Source organism: Gasterosteus aculeatus, chromosome 10, assembly GCF_964276395.1.
Source record: "Gasterosteus aculeatus chromosome 10, fGasAcu3.hap1.1, whole genome shotgun sequence".
Taxonomy (NCBI): domain Eukaryota; kingdom Metazoa; phylum Chordata; class Actinopteri; order Perciformes; family Gasterosteidae; genus Gasterosteus; species Gasterosteus aculeatus.
Window position 1 is genome coordinate 8077715 of NC_135697.1, and position 19104 is coordinate 8096818.

The 19104-nt window shown below is 40.5% G+C and overlaps 1 protein-coding gene across 7 annotated transcripts in view; it reads right to left on the bottom strand.

Moving 5' to 3' along the window:
- Positions 1-19104, bottom strand: part of LOC120826256 (CUB and sushi domain-containing protein 3-like) — a 256995-nt gene that overhangs the window by 176160 nt on the left and 61731 nt on the right. For all 7 annotated transcript variants that reach the window (XM_078081429.1, XM_078081428.1, XM_078081427.1 and 4 more), the window contains exon 2: positions 18795-19017. In XM_078081429.1, coding sequence (XP_077937555.1) covers positions 18795-19017 — 223 coding nt within the window. The remainder of the gene's footprint in view (positions 1-18794; positions 19018-19104) is intronic.

Below are 19104 nucleotides of genomic sequence, written 5' to 3' on the forward strand. Positions count from 1 at the left end.
CTATGGTGACATACACTCCATTAAATTAGTCACACACACACAATATAAATTCACAAGATACAAATTGACATAAACACACATAAGCCCCCTGGCCAGGTCACCCCTCTCATTGACTGAATCCATTCTTCAGAGAGGGCGGGACAGTAGGATGCTATGTTAGCTCTCTAAAGTCTCTACAGTTTATGATTAGCTAAGCAAGAGTGAAAAGGAATATTTTAAACTGATGCACTGCACCACATCATATTTGTTGACATAAAACAAAAGTATATAACCACGGGACTGAACGCAAAATCAAAACTAAATGACTAATTGTGCGAAAGAAAATCTTCGTAGGTTGAAATTATATTTACGATTAGACCAAGTGATTGTTTGATGGGGGGGGAAAATGCATATTTTTTAAATCACACTATTTATTTCATAAAATGTTTAGCCACACCACCCGAGCCGTTGCTCAGAAATATTTCTCAGTGGATCTCAACCTGCAAACCCCCGACTTCAGGCACTGCAGGGACAGAAGTCAGGACTAAGGACAGACAGATGATGACACAAACTCTTGAGCGCTGCTGCGTTCCTCAGAACTCTCCTCCTGCTCGGAGCAGCCAGCGCTGGAGCAGAGTGCTTTCCTTCTACCAACCTAAACTGTGGAGGGGATACATAGGGCCCATAAATGTTTGTTTCACTCATTGTCATTCATGTCAACCAGCAGCACAAACATCCATTCCTTCCGATCCCAACCAGCGTTGCAGAGATGCCCAGGAACGATAACCTCTTTTGTGGTGCATCACGCCGTAGTGGGAGGCGTTCTCATCCCAGAGCTTTAAAGGCAACAGGGGCGGTCGCTGTCTGTGCACCCCTCCGGAGAAACAATGTGAACGGGGATGAATAGTGGATTACCTTCATGTCAGCCAAAGAGGTTTCAAGACGGACATGCAGAGAGTCAGGCTAACTTGAACTGACATTAAAGGCCCAGTTCATGATTGCGGAGTAGAAAACGGGCTCCACTTGTTTGTTATTTTAATTGTTGGATTTTAGAATGGTGTTTGTCACTACTTAATTTGTGTTGAGGATGACAAGATGATGAGATTTGGTATAATCAGCTTTAATCATATTGTTTCTCATATAATTTAAACCCGTGTGTCCGTGCAAGAGCAGATATACAGTATGTAGCAAATAGGCCAGAAGAATACATGAGACATACAAAGGAACACTGTACATTGGACTTGGTTTTCCTCTCTGTTAATGGCAACAGTATCCTTCCATTGTAGAAAAGAGGCTTTGCTTCCACATGATGAATGTTGTGAACCTCTCTCTCTCTCTCTCTCTCTCTCTCTCTCTCTCTCTCTCTCTCTCTCTCTCTCTCTCTCTCTCTCTCTCTCTCTCTCTCTCTCTCTCTCTCTCTCTCTCTCTCTCTCTCTCTAAGTGTTGCCCCCCCCACCCCTCCCCCTCTTTAGATAAGTGTTGCCCCCCCCACCCCTCCCCTCCCCTGAGCTGAGGCTTGTTTAGACTGCTGGCTACGTCATCGCTTTTTATTAAACCAGATATTGAAAGGGGCAAGGAAACACATGAATGCACATACTGGAAGGGACACACAAGAATGCAGGGTGCACACAAATGTAGGGCACATGCAAGTGCACACACACAGCCCGTTCTGCGGATAGGTAGAGACAGATTGCATGTGTCTGCAGGCATTTTAAGGGGAGGTGTCACAGCTGACAGGACCTTAAAGGGACAGTGGAGAGATATATATATATAGGTGGAGAGATATATAGATGGAGGGAGATGAGAAGCAAAGAGGGGATGAGGTGGCTTGTTGAAAGGCAGAGGGGGAAACGTAGGAAAGAATTGACCGCTTCAGAACAGCTACAAATATCTAGCAATCCTTTTTTGCTCAACATTTTTCCAGTCATGTTTAAAATTCATCAAGTAAATAATCTGACCATCGTAAATATGATGCTGCAGATGGCCAGTCGGGTTTCAGGAGATAAATAGGACCTAAACCAGTAAAATAAAATAAACTTAGATGAATCCAATACCAGGAATCTGGAGTTGAAGTAACGCAGAATGTGTCACAGGGGATAGCAGACGAATCCACGACCAGCCAAGGGACACACATGGTTTGAATACACTGGGGAGGTGCAGGTCAGTGGACAGAGGTGGGAACAATCAGGGACAAGGCAGACAGTCCCAAAGGGGGAGAAAACACACCAGGGGTGGAAGGGAAATCAACCAGGGAGACACGAAAGGCAGGAAAAATACAAAATAAAACATGAACAACACAGACAATGGGACACAAGCTTAAACCTGGTTTCAATGGACTGTCAATAAATAGGTGTGCAGCAATAACAAGTATTGACTGAACTAGAAGTGAGCTCAAGGCTTGCTGGGAAACTTCTGTAAAACGGCTTCTTTTCAGTGTCATACTTTGAAGCATGAGATAGTATTGATTTTTTAAAAATGTTAAGATGGTAGAGGTCAGCTAGTATCTTTCATATCTTTTCATTTTTCATGTTTGCAGCAACAAACAAACTTGTGTTCCTATGTGTGTCTGTCTGTCGGACTGACAGGTGAAACTTTGCCTGCGGTGACAACTAGCTTGACTTTTAGTGGCGCAAACGACCTCAAGAAGAAAAAGTTAAACGAAGCCAAATTTGATGCGGATGGACGGACGGATTACAATTAATGCTGGTAGGAACTTCAGGGCTCTGCTGGCTCGGACATGTCATCTGCTTGATGATTGTAGGTCACTTTGGCTGTGGGCTGCGGTTGAATTCTGGATAACGTTGCAACCAAACCTTTCTTCATTGGAGACAATGATCACGAGCAGAGAGACGCCCATAGATGCCCTCACAACCCCCGAAAACAATCCCTGCATCTTTCCAAACAGCATTATTTGAATAAAGTGACGCCATAGAGGGAATCTAATGACTAATGGCTACTATCGCAATTGGAAACATTAAATCTTGCAGTGCAGTGACTAACCTACACTAACCTCTTGACTTGACAATACTGAAAACTTTCTTTCCAGTGTGACACTCGTGCGCATACACGTGCACACGCTCGAGCCAGTGGACAGCGAGTGCGCGTCCGCAGCGACTACTGTCCACCTTCCTTCATAATGTTACTGCAGCAAATCTGAAAGTCTCCCCATGTAAGAACTGGTTCATCTGTTTTCCCCTGACGCCCTGCAATATGGCCTGGGCCTCCAGCAGCATGTTGTCAGTATTAGCTGTTCCTGACCCAGAGGGGGAGACACTACTACAGGGCAAAGATCTCTCCTCCTCCCACCGGAGTTTCTGACTGCAGGTCAAAGGTGACAGCAAAGCGACATGTGGGTCTGTGTGTGACGGGCTGCTCGCTGCCTGAAGGCCAACAGGTTCCTGAGATGAAGGAGATTCTGGTGAACCTACATGATTGTATCAAGTTGCCGGAAAGCCCATTTGAAGTGTCATAGTAGGGCAAACACAATTATACCTGGTGCAGGTCCCCTTCTATCAAGTGTCTCATGGTCAGTCCCGTTAATGGCCAGCACTTCAGTCAAGTTAATATAGCAGAATATTGTCTTAATCTAAGGCAGACGTTCAAAGGGGGACCTTTGTAAATTATTTTGTGGTACAATACTTTTATATCTTGACATCCTAATATATCTGGAGCTATTTGTGTCAATTTTAGTTGCCCCCCAGGTATTTGTCTACTATGCCTATAAGTACCATCTGCCCTGGATACCGGTAGAGTATGACGTTTATATAGGTGGTTCTCAAGAGACACAACAGACCAAGCATTTGGACAGTGCCTGTTTTAAATGGGCACTGCATTCGTTTATGTAGAAAATTAAAGCTGCCAGACAATTATTTGGATCCACTACTACGGGTTCGTTTTTTGTTGTTTGTAGAATTTTACACGTATTGAAGATTTAGTCTTCGCTGATATCCACACGCCATCCCAGTTCAGTATTATAAATGAGAGGCCTTAGAGATGAACCGACACTAGACCAGTCTCAGTCTGCAGAAAGCCGCCCCGGAGTGAAATGAATGGCTCTGAGTAGAACGTATAAAACTTCACGCCAAGGTTAATATATGGCTGCTCTGCTTCTTGCTCAACTCCCATTTCACCGCATGCTTTGATACCACATACTAAACCTGTGGACAGATGCGGTGTTTGTTAGTTTCAATATCCAAATGGACTTTGTTCCATCGTATTTTTCATAACGACCGGGAGGCAGACATAAATCTGTGTGTATTTGAGTCCAGTGAGCAGGCTCAATGTGAACACTAAAAAGCACCACAATGCGATTGTATTGATCGAACAGATCCTACAAGTGTGTGATCTGTTATACTGCAAATTCTCACAATCTTTATTTAGCACCTAAGTCTGAATTTCTACTGGCCTCAAAGCATTATAGGTGTTTCCTGAAAAAAATTGCTTGTTTTCATCCAACAATTATTATGCTTCAATCCATATTTGTTGGTGTTTGGCCTTTCAAACACAACATTTCAACATAATGCAATAACAATCTATCCAACAGCATCAATAATTAATAAATGTTATGTTACCACAATAACACAACATTATATTTTTTACGACTTTTTTTTACCACTCGACGTTATCCGTAAAGTCTTCCAACGGAAATTTGAAAATAATTGACTTTCTGTTACTTTTGCTTTTCAGCCGGACTAAAAGAGGTTGTTGAAATACTTGCATTTATTTTGTTATCTTACATTAACTCCATTGCATTGTATTTTAAGGCCTGACACCGGCTAACATTTAAAATTGTATTTGGAGCTAAACCCAAAACGTTTAGGATCAAGCCTTGACAAAATGAAAGTAGCTCCTCCCTCCTGCCTCTGTGAGCTGCTGGATGAGCTGAGAAAGTTCCACGTTATCCCAAGTTGGCAACAACGATAATTATACTAATAAATCAACACAAAAAAATTCTACAATATTAAAAATTGATGATCACAGAGGGCGGGGGGGCAATTCCTAGATGGACAGGCCCATAATTGCGAGTCTTTGTTTGGGGCCATTTCATCCATATAAATGATTTCAGCCTGGGCATAAGGGAAGTTTTCTATAATTACAAATACCATGAACACAGTGCCAATTATCAGCAATACTATTTGACAGTATACATATAAAAAGGTTATATATAATGCAAGTCAAAGCATTAGGATGTAGTGTGTAGAACAATAAATAAATAAGATACATCGACGGCAGCAACGGACCAACCAAAGCCAGTGGCTTTCATATGCTATTGTGGGAAAACAAATGACAGTCTTCATTAAAAATGGCTGCGTTGAGAACAAACTCTGAAATAGTTTTAGCCTCCAATGGACGTTTGAATGTATTTTTGTGTGCAAGTATCTTGAGGTTGCGACTGTGCGTGTGTGTTTCCCTGATTGTGTCCTAGTGTGGTAGTTACAGCCCCGGGGCTCAAGCCAAATTCTGTCATCTAGTTTTAATGTTTAATAACACAGGGCTAGTGCCCAGTACTGCATACTAATGAGTAAGATACACACATTTGCACACACACACAAAACCACCCACAAAAGATCTATTAGCCTGTCAGAGCTTACATGATTTTAAGAGCGGGGAATAACAATGGTCATTGTAGAGTAGTATGACATTTTACACACACACACACACACACACAATCACAATTATATAATTCCCATGGTCCAGTGATGATACATAGCATATAATGGTCAGGTGTCAGACGATGATTAATTGATACATCAACGCTGCATTGTTTCTCGCATGTGCATGTGTGTTAAGGTCACTACATGGTCTTTTAATGGAATTTTTGTAGTTCGGTCTTGAAGGATAATGGAGAGCGAAATAGAGCTGAGAGAAAGACATCTTTTGACTTTTATGTCTCCTTATGCCAGTCTGTCTCTGCTCTCTGATGTTCCCTGCGGGATGAGGATTGGCAGCGTAACCAGACGCCTACATGTCATTTTCAATCATGTCCTTCTGCATGCGTGTGTGCAAATACAAGCATTTAACCAAATCGCTGTATCCTATGTCTTTTTCGAAGATAGTTAAATGTTGAATTGAAATAGAATTACATCAGTTTAAATAATATTAAAAAATTGATCGCGTACTGTGTTCAGGATAAGATGGACATCTTTCACATTTCACTTTTTAGATGCTCCTCACGTTCTAACGGCCCTTCAGCCACAGCACCCCTTCAAGGCCCTGATCTTGACAGTTAACAGTAAGTGATGGGGTGATGAAGGTGAGCTATTCAAATTAGCATCCCCAAATGATAATCAAATGAATGTCAAGGAGGTAAATCAAATCAAGTTCTCAAACTACTTGGAAAGAAGTTACAGCGGAGATTTGATACAACGATGCAGATTTTGCAGGTTTTCCCACTTGCAAAGCATGTAGGAGTCTGTAATTTTTATCAAAGGTACTCTTCAACTGTGAGTGACGGAATCTAAAACAAATCCAGAAAATCCCATTGTAAGAATTTAAAAAGTCATTTTGCAGTTTATTGCATGACATAAGTAGTGGATCATCAACCAACCAGTAAGAATTCCGTCTCTCACAGACCTTAGTTTGACTTTAGGAAGCCCTTCTGTTATTAGGAGTAATAGCCCTCCCTCATTACCTGTATTAACTGCACCCGTTTGAATCAATCAAACAGACTCCAACCGCTCCACAATGGCCACGACCAGAGAGCTGTGTAAGGACATCAGGGATAGAATTGTAGACCTGCTCTCCTACCTGCTTTGTAAGTCTGATAATCTGCAGTGTATTAAATACTTGTTCTCCCCATTGTATGTGGTCCTGACTGCTGCAGGAAAAATAGCTGGTCTTGATTGCGAGAGAGCAATTTACGTCAATTTATTATTAATTTTACAACAAAAATGAAAGCCAGAAAATATGACAACAAAATGATGTGAGATAAAAACATCACAAAGTTGTACTCCTGTCCCAAAAATCCCCTTACAGCAGAACATGAATCGGTCAGTGAGTCCATTCCATAAAAAGGTTGAAACGGACCATAATGGCACCATGTTTGGGGATCAGCATTCAATCAATGGGGCTTTTGAAAAGGCAACAAAATATAAGTGCGACAGTCAAGAGGGGCAAGACCCTACAAGGACAAGTTTGATTCATTGGCCCAAGAATACCATGGTATAAAGTAGCACTTATGTACCACGCTTTGTGGCCCCTTTGGGTATTCCAACAAATCCAGTTCAAAGATATCTATATCTAGACACACTAACACCGACTTGCAAGTTCAAACGAGGCATTGTTGAGCTAAATCAAGCGAGATCACCATCTAAAAAAGAAGTGGCATTTGAGATATGAAAGCGTGTGTGGGGAAAATAGAGACAACCTACCTGTGCCCAGAGTGTGAATGAATCATCGTATGCTGTGACTTGCCGTTTGTGTTATGTGACACATTAAAGGAAACGATTCCTCCGTCGTCCCGGGTTAGTGTCGAGCACTGATGGGTTCCGTGTTGAAACCGAGTGACTCATAGTAGAGGTTCAGTGTGGTTGTCTTCATGTAATGAGAGAAGCATGTCTCACCCAGCACATGCAGCTCACTACCAGGCTGCAGAGGGACAGTGGGTGTCTATGAGACTCCAGCAAGGAATTGTTATCTGAACAAATGCCACACAGCTATAAAATGTACGTTTTAAAGAAATAATGCCCAGTGCTTTAAAAGAAATGTAAGATTCTCAATGAGAGGCATACATTCAGATTTTTTTCCAGGTTTTGAGGGCCACAAGAGTTCAAGCACTGATTAGCACATCAACCCGAGGAAGAGAAAGTGGCATCTCAAGACCAAAACACATCATCTCCCCAAAGGCATTGTGTTCTTCACAAAGTCCATTTGCAGCCTCAGGGAATCGTCTGTTTGAGGATACCAACTCAAAGGAAACACTGCTGCACAGATCAGTCGGTGTCATTGCAGAGACCCAAAGAGCCAGAAACAATAACACTGGGTGGAAAGAAATTGAGGAGGGTGAATCTTTTTTTTGGTACAAGACCAAAAAAAAAATTCAAACAGATCAATAATCTGGTGTTGCTGTCACCAGAGAGTAAAGTATCGCAAGGCTTTAGATTCTTACTCCTCTCTGTTCAGACACCGGGCCAGTTTACTCGTTTTCCTCTCCTCCCTGCGGTTGTCCTAATCCAGCCTTTCTCCCTCTCATTATCCCTTTCAAGGTTTTTTTTCCCCTCCATCTCCCCTTCGGCCTTTGTCTCCCTTTCTTAAATCCGTATGTATTGCTGGGCAGTGGCTCCGTTCTGCCCTCCGGGGGCAGAGGGCCACGTCTCTGGCTGAACACAGTGATTCCTCCCTAGGGAACACTCGCCTGGGGAAGCGTGCGCTCGTCTGTCTGTGCGAAGGGTATGTGTAAGTGTGTACGTGTGTGTCGAGGGGTTTATGGCCACCTTGAGGGGATTACCAGTTTAACCACTGGGATTACTGGAACCTCTCTCACACACACACACACACACACACACACACACACACACACACACACACACACACACACACACACACACACACACACACACACACACACACACACACACACAGGACTGTCAATGTTACCAGAGAGGAGTGTCATCCCAGGTATATTGGCAGACTCTTTACGCAGCCCTGGTTCTCATTAGCCTGCCACCCAAAACAAACAAGGTCAGGAGGAATCAGCCATGAGAAGGGCTAAGTGGGTTTCACAGGGGCCTCGCACAGCTTTCCAGGTTAAGCACTACTACTAAATCAAAGTTTAGCGGCAAATTTGAAAAACGTTCCAATTGCCAAGAAATCTCTGTAAACTAGATAGATTATGACAAAGACCACCATATTATGCATGTCACTTATGGACATTCATGAATGGAAACTGGAAGGTACTCATCATTTTACATAGCTTAATGTCTTCAACCTTCCGAAATTCTCCCACACTACTCCACTCCTCCGCTCTCTTCACTGGCTACCGGTGGCCGCCCGCATCCAGTTCAAAACATTGGTGCTCACGTACCATGCTGTGAGTGGATCGGGTCCAGCTTACATCCAGGACATGGTCAAACCCTACATCCCAACCCGCACTCTCCGCTCTGCATCTGCAAAACTACTCGTCCCTCCCTCACTGAGAGCAAAACACTCGACTAGATCTCGACTCTTCGCTGTCCTTGCGCCGAAATGATGGAACGAGCTCTCTGAAGACACCAGGACCGCAGAGAGCCTTCACATCTTCCGCCGCAAACTAAAGACACACCTCTTCAGACTCTACCTCGACTAAAGACTAACAAATTGTAGCACTTAAATTGTACTTGTAACGTCATTCATCTATAGCAAATTGTAAATTGGCTTATTTGAGGAAATTGCACTTTCTTGTTTCTTGTTCTCCTGAGTTTGTACCCTTCGGTTGAAGGCACTTATTGTACGTCGCTTTGGATAAAAGCGTCCGCTAAATGACATGTAATGTAATGTCTTCAGACTAGAAAAATGGAGTTAGCAATCTAGGAAATTATTTGTAGAAACTGTTGGAAGTAGAACACAGTTATTGGCCTACATGCTGAACAACGGCACTCCTCACAGATTCTATTAGTAAAGTGCATCCTGGGCGTTACAAGTGTTTCAAGCAATTATGTTTTATATTTACATTTATTTGTTATATTGAATGAATACTCATTACATTCCAATAGCAATCAATAAATCAACTATCCAGGCATAAAACTACCATAGGTATCTGTAGCCATCCATGGCTTGTAATAATCCAATCATTTCTGACAGAAAGGACTGGATTGTTACAGGCCTACGATGGCAAAGTTATAGTCATGTTTGCTGTTTACATTCATTATGGTTATGCCATTTCCCCACATTTTAAAGAGATATGAGGGAGTCGGAAACGATTGGCAAAGATGTAAAGAGTAAATGACCCTGCTTCTCACTTGATTACCTCACTCTACATTGTAAACATGAGTTTAAGGTCTCAATCGCTAGTTTCAAGTCTTCTACAATACAGCACAATGCTAATTTTCTAATCATAGTCCCATTTAGATGGATACCATTTAAAGCTTTAAGGTTTAGTAAATAATTTGATGTGGACCAACACATGACATTGTCTGGCAGTAGAGGTAGAAGACCTTCATCAAGTTAGTTGGTATTTCATTCACTCATTGAAATGGCCAACAGATTATAGCAGGAGGGGGATCCACTAAAACATGTCTCAAGTGTATTAAATGAAAGCAGCGACAATCTCTACGGACTGGAGTAGCTACAATATGACACAAAGAGACACAGGGGCTGCACAGACTCAAGAGATATTTCACCAGGGGATTTGACTCCTGAATAGTGTACCGCTTTGTTAAAGTTCTTTTAATTATTTTAATTACAATCTAGGCTGAGCTGAAGAGAAGAGAGCTGGTTCTCGCTGCTAAATTAATGATATTTATAGGGAGAATTGAGAAAGAAAGGATGGATGGGACTTGAGAGAAAGCAATTAGGAAACAGAGGGATGAAAGAGAGAATTACAATCTTTCAGAAAAGAGCAGGTCATTGACAGGAAGACAGAAAGACTGTGAGAGATGATACCAGTACCGGTACATATATCAAGGCAAGAGTGATGATGAAGTCAAACGTTATGTTCGGAGATACAGACAGTGATAAATAGAACCCAATAATGAGAAGGAGAGAATTTAAGTAATTGGAAGAAAAGGTGTTATGAGGGATGAGCTAGAGCGAACAGGAAAATCTAACTTCAATGAACATATCACTTTTTTCTGTCTGTCTTCCCCATTGGTGTCCCTGTAATTTGGAAAAATATATAGTTTTTAGCAAGGTATAAAAAAGGACATGTTTGTAATCAACTATATAATCCTTCCCTGTTGAAACATTTCTAAAAATCCAAAAATCTAATGCAATCTTCCCCCTTTTCAAAGCACAATAAGAAATATTACTAATTTCTAAAAACAAAATTAGCTCAGTGACATCCAATGAAAGCATCCCTCTACCAAGCACGGATATACTAATACATCCACATCTTCTCCTGCCTGCTGTGCAAGCTATAGCAATTATGCACAGATAAAAGCCACACAACATTTTCACTCCTCAAAGCCAAGTTACCAGTTTTACCAGCTGTGGGTCAACTTTGACCCACTTACGGCACGAAATACACTGAGGTTTGGATACATTGACGGATAAACGGTTCAGCAACATCTTGGTTGAAAGGCCAATTCTCATTGACCCCAATCAACACAGGCACATGGCTCTGAGCATCCCAATTGCAAAGAAAATACATGAATTGTACTTGAATGCTGGTGGCATTTGGTTAATTATTTAGTGATTAGTTTGAGAATATTTGAAAAAACCTCAGCTGAAATCCCATATGTATATACATACATATACACACATATATATATATAAATAAATAAATAAATATAAAACTTTTAATTTATTGTTGGATTATTTCATTGAATGCCCTCATCAGGATTATACATTTTTTTATGTATTCACACAATTACTTTTGACGCATTACCTTTATTGTACCTTTATTGTACACGTGCCAATAATAATTGCCTCTCATGGAGGTTTCTTGGCACTGGACGGCCTACTAGGTTCTTACAGCAGTAAGTTCATTATGTCATGAATTAATTGGGATTCTGCCGCTCACACAAGAGCATGCAGGAGAAATGTTCTTTTTTTTTTTCTTCCTTCCCGTCTTTTTAACCTGAACCGAAATGTTTGGATCTTCTAACAAACACACATACGCACACACCTCTTAACCCCTAAAGGGCAGATCTAATGCAGGAAGAGATGAAATACCACTACCCCAGGGGTAAACACACCTTGGTTCAAACTCACGCAAACCACTCGCTCAGTATCACACACACGCACTATCGATATTTACATATCTTGCTCTCTTTCAAAGATGTGTCCTCAATTCTGCTCAGGAATATTAACAAATGGAAAAGGTTTATTTTCGCACCCATCACAGGGTTCTCAGGTTTTTTCTATTTTCTGCACGTTTTCCTCCTTTGGCAGTTCATAGCAGGTGTCTATGTGTGTCTTTTCATGAGGTTCTGTGTAACGGAAAGAGGGCGTGATTTAGTCAAGTATAAACTTGTGGAGGATGGCCGACTCAAACTGGGTCAGGGCAGGAGAGAGGGAATAAACTAGCAGGTTTTTCGGTTGGGTATTCCTTCGTTATTCTCTTGCTACCACTCATACCATTTAGAAATCAAGCACACGATGACTGGAGTATGAATCATCTTCCATGGAATGGCCAAAGCAGAAAGTGACGGATTAAAATCAAGAACAGAAACATATAGAGTGGTACCTTACAATCTGCAACGTATTCAGTTAAAATATATCATGTACCGGAAAAAAAAGATGTATAAAAGTTTTTGTTCATTATCTTAAAAGTTCTTTCTGAAGATAACACAACAATATAAATCTGTGCTATACAAACACTATGTGCAATCTGTATATCTGATATCCGTGTGTATATAGTTAGCGTGGATTCTTGTTATTGTATTTCTGCTCATTTAAAAAAAAAAATGTTTATCTCGTCTGTTGTATTATGCCTGTTGCAAAAATAATATACAGTAATGAAGATAACAATATAATGCACACAACACAATAACAGTGATTTCAGATCAGAGGCTCCAGAGAGCAGCAGATTAGCGATACCACGTCCAATCAACCCCATCCCACCGGGGTGTGATAATTCACAGGAAACCTAATCACCACCACATAATAGGACCTTCCTGCTGCTCGGCGGTCGGGTAGGACGAGCATAACTGATACACTGGACTATACTTCTTTGACCAGCAGAAGACAACAGTCTTTCAGGACAGAAAAAACTATTAAATGAGAATTATTGACCCTTTGTTTTCTGTCAGGGGAGAATTTGTGCATAGTGTGTGTCTCTCAGGAATGTGACCTTTAGGATATTGCAGTAGAAGTTGAGAGGTAATTGTTTAAGTATTAATCTTCCTGCAAAGATGCATCTTTCACATCTGAATGTTCACAATTATCAACAAGCTGCGACGTGTATGCTGCATTCAAGAGAAATGATTTTAAAGTAATCAAATATTTTAGCTTCACATTCTGATCATTATCTTTTGCATGAAACCATAGTGCAGTAGATGATGAATCTTTACTGGCAGCTATTTTTCAGTAGTATTTACTCACATGGCAGCAGTAGCGGGACTTTTAATTTAAAAAAAAGTTTAAAATATCCATGTGCTTTTGACCACTGTGTGAATGTAATCCAGTCATTCTATCCATATTCATAATGATTAGAGCATAAAACATTTCGTGTTGACAGGTATTCACACAAACCTGGTTTCACTTCGAAAGGCTTAAAAAGAGATTTGCTTCCTTGAACCCAATAAATCTACTGTATGTAACCGACAGACTGACAAATTGCATTGATCAAATATTCATGTAATAGTCTGATAAAACTTCAGTTGCTCTCTTTGCAGGACCAATTTATAAAAGACACTTAAATCTTAAATGCAAAATCTATGCCCTTCACAGAATAGAAGGTCTACACATCTTTGGATTTGAATACATGGAAACCTCAGTCATCTGCTTTGATGCTGCAAAGAATATTCTGCATAAACGCCTGGGTTAAATTATATCAATGTGACTTATCTCAGAAGGGACTGCAGACATACTGGAAATCACTAGTATCACCTGTATGTCTTCATGGTATAAAACCAGTAACCGTGACAATATTCATTCCTCCATCAGTTTTATAACAATCCTACAGTCCCACTTTGACAAACTGTACATGCGTTAATCCTCCCTAAATGCGCCCTAAACATGAATGAATTGATTTTATTTTTTGGTTTTAGCCAGAACGTGGGCTTCAGATATATCCTCATTTAAATTATCACTTGGTTACATAATTTTAAAGAAGACCAGGTTTTCAGGTCTAGGGGTGAATGTTTTTGTGGGAATGTGGGATTTTGGAGCTGTATTCAAAGTCTTTGAGTTGCTCGCAATTATTCATCCAAGGCAATCCTTGTTTTTTCTTTCTCCAAAACTCTTTCTGACTTTATTTCAATGGAATCCAATGGCATTTTAGCATTTAAGCTTTTGTAAAAGCTTTTTGAAAGTAGCCAACAGGGCATGAGTCCCACACACCGTCGGAATCAAATCCTCAATCTGGTATTATTAATCCTGAAAGTCTGGCAAAGAAATACACGCCTTATTTCTTCCACCGTTTCTTACTCGCCTTGGATCATCAGTCCATGCCCAAAATGTTTCAGATGCTCCCTTGGCACTGACACATTATTAATTGTCAGACAGCTGTTCAATTCTCTGAGTTCTAATTGTTGTCCCACTCACGTCTTCTACCCCCAACAATTGAATGTCCCGCGACCTTACTGGTCGTTCACACATACTACGGCAGAATATCAGTGAGTGACAGGAGACCCGTCATTTCAAACGGCAGCTTATGACACAGGAAGACATCGCCTACAGATCCGCGTGGAGACAGGACAATGGAACTGAATCTGTGTAATGTAAAGAACCTCATGTCCATTCTTTTTTATATATATTACATATTAAACTGTTAAATGAAGAGCAAACTGAAAGCCATGAAGCCACATACTTCAATACTGAATGTAAGCATTTATTAAAACTACCATGGCATTCTTAAGTGTGGCTTTGTAAAGCAGAAATGAAAAAAGACTCAACTGGCATTTTCATTAAAGGAAAAACTAATAAGCATTCAAACCCAAGGCTAACCACAAGCTGAAGCGCAAACAACGATGGTTTATTTGATTGTCTTGGTATCCAGGTAACCATCAATGCAATGAGGGTTCATCTTAAAACTGGAATAAACTACAAAACTATAGAAAATATTGCTGTTGTGGTCAAAGACAAGAAATGAAAGCACATCTCCAGTGTTGAAGGTTAAGTAGATTTACCTCAGGTTTCTCCTGCTTGCTTTTTCCTTCGCTAATGCTTTGTAATGAAGGTGATTTAAGTCATATACTAAAATTCCGTTGTGGTTACATGATCCACAAAGAAAACAACTAGACAATTTAGATGTTTCCTTAAATAGTTCAATTGATTAAGACATTTGTAAAACAACACATGGTTTAGAATACATGAAAATGTGCAGCCTGATTGGGAATGGTGTGCAACCACTTCAATCAGAGGTTTGACAACCATTAAAAATTAAAAAAAAGTTTTTATATTCGCTTGAATAGAAATCCAGTGTTAAGAGAGATAAGATAACATTGTGACTCTCCAAGGAAACATTATTTTAAGTCTAAAACATTAACAAAGCTCTGTATTGTGTTGGGCTGAATGTGCATATTGAATAATGGGTGTACATGGAGTGGTCAGACTGGTGACATCACTGCCAGAATGAAGAGGACTATGACAAATATTCTGCAATCTCTTACAAACCAGTTGCTCCCAATTCCACATTTCATACTTAATATACCATTTTGTGTCAAAAGACGCAAAATCCACACACACGTGCAGTGTGATATTGTCATCTCAAAAAACGATAAAATATTGTCACTGTCACAAGAAAAGAAATTACTTCTTTGCATGCACGAGTCACATATGAATCTCTTTGAAGCAAAAGCTCCTCTCAGCTTTAATAATGGTCATTATACAGAAATTCCAAGGGTGTGAAGTTCAAATGCCAAAGTGATGAGTGTCAAAATTTCTAAAGTAATTATCTAGTCATTAGCTCATATTTCTTACAGGTATTCTCAATTTTGAGGTAGAGATGCCACATTGGGTACCTTGATTCACTTTAACAATATTAACAACTCAAAGACAGCATTAAAGATCAAATTTGAGAAAACATGAGTCAAGCTGGAACTGGTCTTTAGTAGAAATGCAGCAATCACGGAAGGTGATTTTTACTTGTTTATGAACATGGAAAATAGTTGCTTAATCTAATTGCTGAAATTTATGAATAGAAGAAAACATTGTTGAAGGGACCAGCAGCATCCCCTTGAAAGATGATTTAAGGAAAAAAATGAACTTGACGTTTTGGGTAGAGGAAACAAAGGCCCACTTTAAAGTTCAGACGGGGTTAATGCATTTCATTTCAACAATCTTTAAAAAAAACAAACACAAGACCTTCAGTTACATTTATGAAATGTGAAATGTGTGTCCGTGCACGGATGTGTGTCCATGTCTGTGTGTGTTTTTCATGTTAATCACCCCCCCTCCCCTAAATTACCATTTGCTTGTTAATGGATCTAACCTTTTAATCACCATTCTGCGCTGTGTCTCAGTGCATGTGTGCGTGTTGGTGTGAAGGAGAGAAAGAAAAACAGAGATACAGCCGAGGTAATTTGGCTTAACTAACGGGGCAATTGCAAGTATGCAGACTATAAATCTTCCAAAAACTGACACGTGCGCACACACATGCTATGCACGTGGATGTATGCATGCACACACTCACGCAACAAATCATTTCCATTTATCTCAGATAGGCAGGAAATCCTAATCTACCCATAAGAAGCACAGAGGGCATCTTTCACTTCTCTCTCGTCCTCCCTTCTGCAGAATTTGGAATTGTTGTATGTTGTATAAAGAGGGAAAAGGTCTTATTATATTTTACACCATTATGTTACATTCTGTTCCCTTGTTTAATTAACTCTCTACGGCAATTTGAGCACTAAAAGCCACTTGATTGAATGAGAAAGGTTTATTATTGCAGTTAGCTGATTAGAAATTATCCCTTTTGAACCAAAGGAACGTGGTTCGTTCTGTAGAGTGAGAGAATTGCTTTTCAGCAATTGACAGAGTATCAAGAGGACTCATTTCATCTCGCCATGACCCAAATAGATTTCATTCAACGGAACCGAACCAGAATTTCTTGCTCAGCGCTACGTCAGAGATAGTTCCCTCCAACCCGCTGGATGTGATAAAAGCCATCGGTCTCTGACCTTCGGCAGAACTTCATGGAGGCTTTTACGTTGACATTGAAATTCAAGAGGACAAGAAAAAAAAAAGCGTGCTTAAGTATTTTAACCCAGTTAAGGAAACGTTGTTTACTTCTGCTGTGCGTTGAGCCCTGACGCGAAACCGCCGCATGCTGCAGTCAGTTAGATCAGAGGGACGGAAGCGGTGGTTAAAGATGGAGAGCTTTTCGCATTAGAAGTAAAACATGTATGGCCCTCAATTAGCGGTCCAGGATACACACAGAACAATTAGACACATGCGTTCTTAATCACATGGGATGTTACTCGGCCAATAAGCAATACGTTTCCAGACTGATGAATTAATTAAATGAATTGAATCTCAAAATGTGAGATTTTTATCTATTGACAGCCCTAGAAAAAAGCCAAATTATCCCAAGGTGAAAATGAATAGTCTCTCTTCCGTTGTCTTTGAAATGTTTGCCATTTGTAAGCCAACTAATTAAGATAAAGAGCAAAAATACATTATGATCCACGCATGATCTGCTTTCAACAAAGATATGTGTTCCTTGTAACGACAAAATAATCCGACTAACGTTGTTTAATTTCAATTCAGATGTGGCCATCGTCTGGTTGGTGCTCGGAAATTAATGATCACATCAACTTTTTTTAAATCAAGGCCCCGTCCTCTTCAAATTAGTGAGAACAGTAACAATTCCCATGTTAAACAACCATTAAATATTGGAAGTGATTCACGTATGAACATAATAATGCGAATATCCATTATCAAGGTGCTTAGAGGATTAGGATAAAGGATCTAGTTGAGTTATGCTTTAGCATTGCACGCGGCCTGCAGATGAACTCGTTTGTGGCCAACCGCGCTGGTATTAACGCGGTGTGAGGAGGAGAGTTGGCATCTCGTTTAGGTGTCTTTTCTTTTGTTTGGTGGATTTGTTCCTCAAGCAGAACTCCCTCTGTGGGTTCGTGCATCTCTCAGCCGAACCAGCAAAGACCTGAATGGGAATGAAAGAATGGGCCTCCGGCTTGGAGAAGAGGAGTCAGCAGGAGAGCCTCTTGGGTGGAGCCTTTTGGTCTCAGGTTGGATGTTCTTGATTCCAAGAATTAGTTCCAGGTGAATCATACAATAGAGCTCATTCACAGGTAGTTTATCAAGACAAGTGAAGGAACAAACGCAATGGCCAATCAGTGTTCTTTTTAGACAAGACACTTTCTTTTTCGTTTTCTTGATATAAAACATATCGGCTGTAAAAATGTGCCGACTTTAGAGGCACCATTTATTTTCTGATAAAATCATAACGCGAGGAGAGTTTAATAGCTTATCTGAAATGAGCTTCTTTCTGGGTGTTCTGAGCTCAGTAAAATAGTTCAATAACAAAAGTGAAACCACAGTGTCCCTGTTATGGGGGCAAAGTGTACGGTGTGACGGCAACCTGTTGCTGTGAGAGGTCATCTGGTCCGCTGCAATAGTATTGCTCATCCAGCCCAGCGCGGTAACGTCCTCTACGTGAGCATCTATATTCATGTCTGCACTCTCCGTCTGGTTTCTCTTATTTTCAGTTTTCTTTTGAATTAATTCCTTCATTCATGACAATTTTTTGAGCTCATCACAGCTCATTTCTTAAATTGGCAGAAGCACAATGGACTACCTTCTCATAGCTGGAGCTTAAATAATTGAAAACTGGCAGCACTTCACTTGGTAATCTATTGATAAACAGAGGGCTTTGAGCCATAACAGGTCTTAGTGCGGTGTTTGCCATATTTGTTTTTAATGAAGGTTATCAGTAATTATCATTAATTATCATTACTATTGTGACTTAGCAAAGAAAAACTAAAAAAAGCTACCTTGTTTTTACCACCGGTTTGCAAGAAACAAGTTATCATTAAAGCAATAACTGGTCCTACCTGGTCCTGAAGTTAGCCGGATGCGGATGTCCATCATACAAGGACAGGAAGTCATATTCTTCTTCTATGGCAAACGACAAGAACATGAGCTGGATTCTACTTCCTTCCTCCCCCACAATGACCCAGGTGCAGTTCGCCCCGTTGGGGTAGCCATAGGGAAAGCCTGGCGATTCTATGCTTCCATTTCGGCCTTTCAGTGTGCCACCGCATGTGTAGATGAAACCTAGAGGGGAGAGAAGAAAAAAAAAAAGTTAATTTATCCATCAACAGGGAAGTAGAATGCATCCAGTTTCTGTGCTGTAGACAGTAG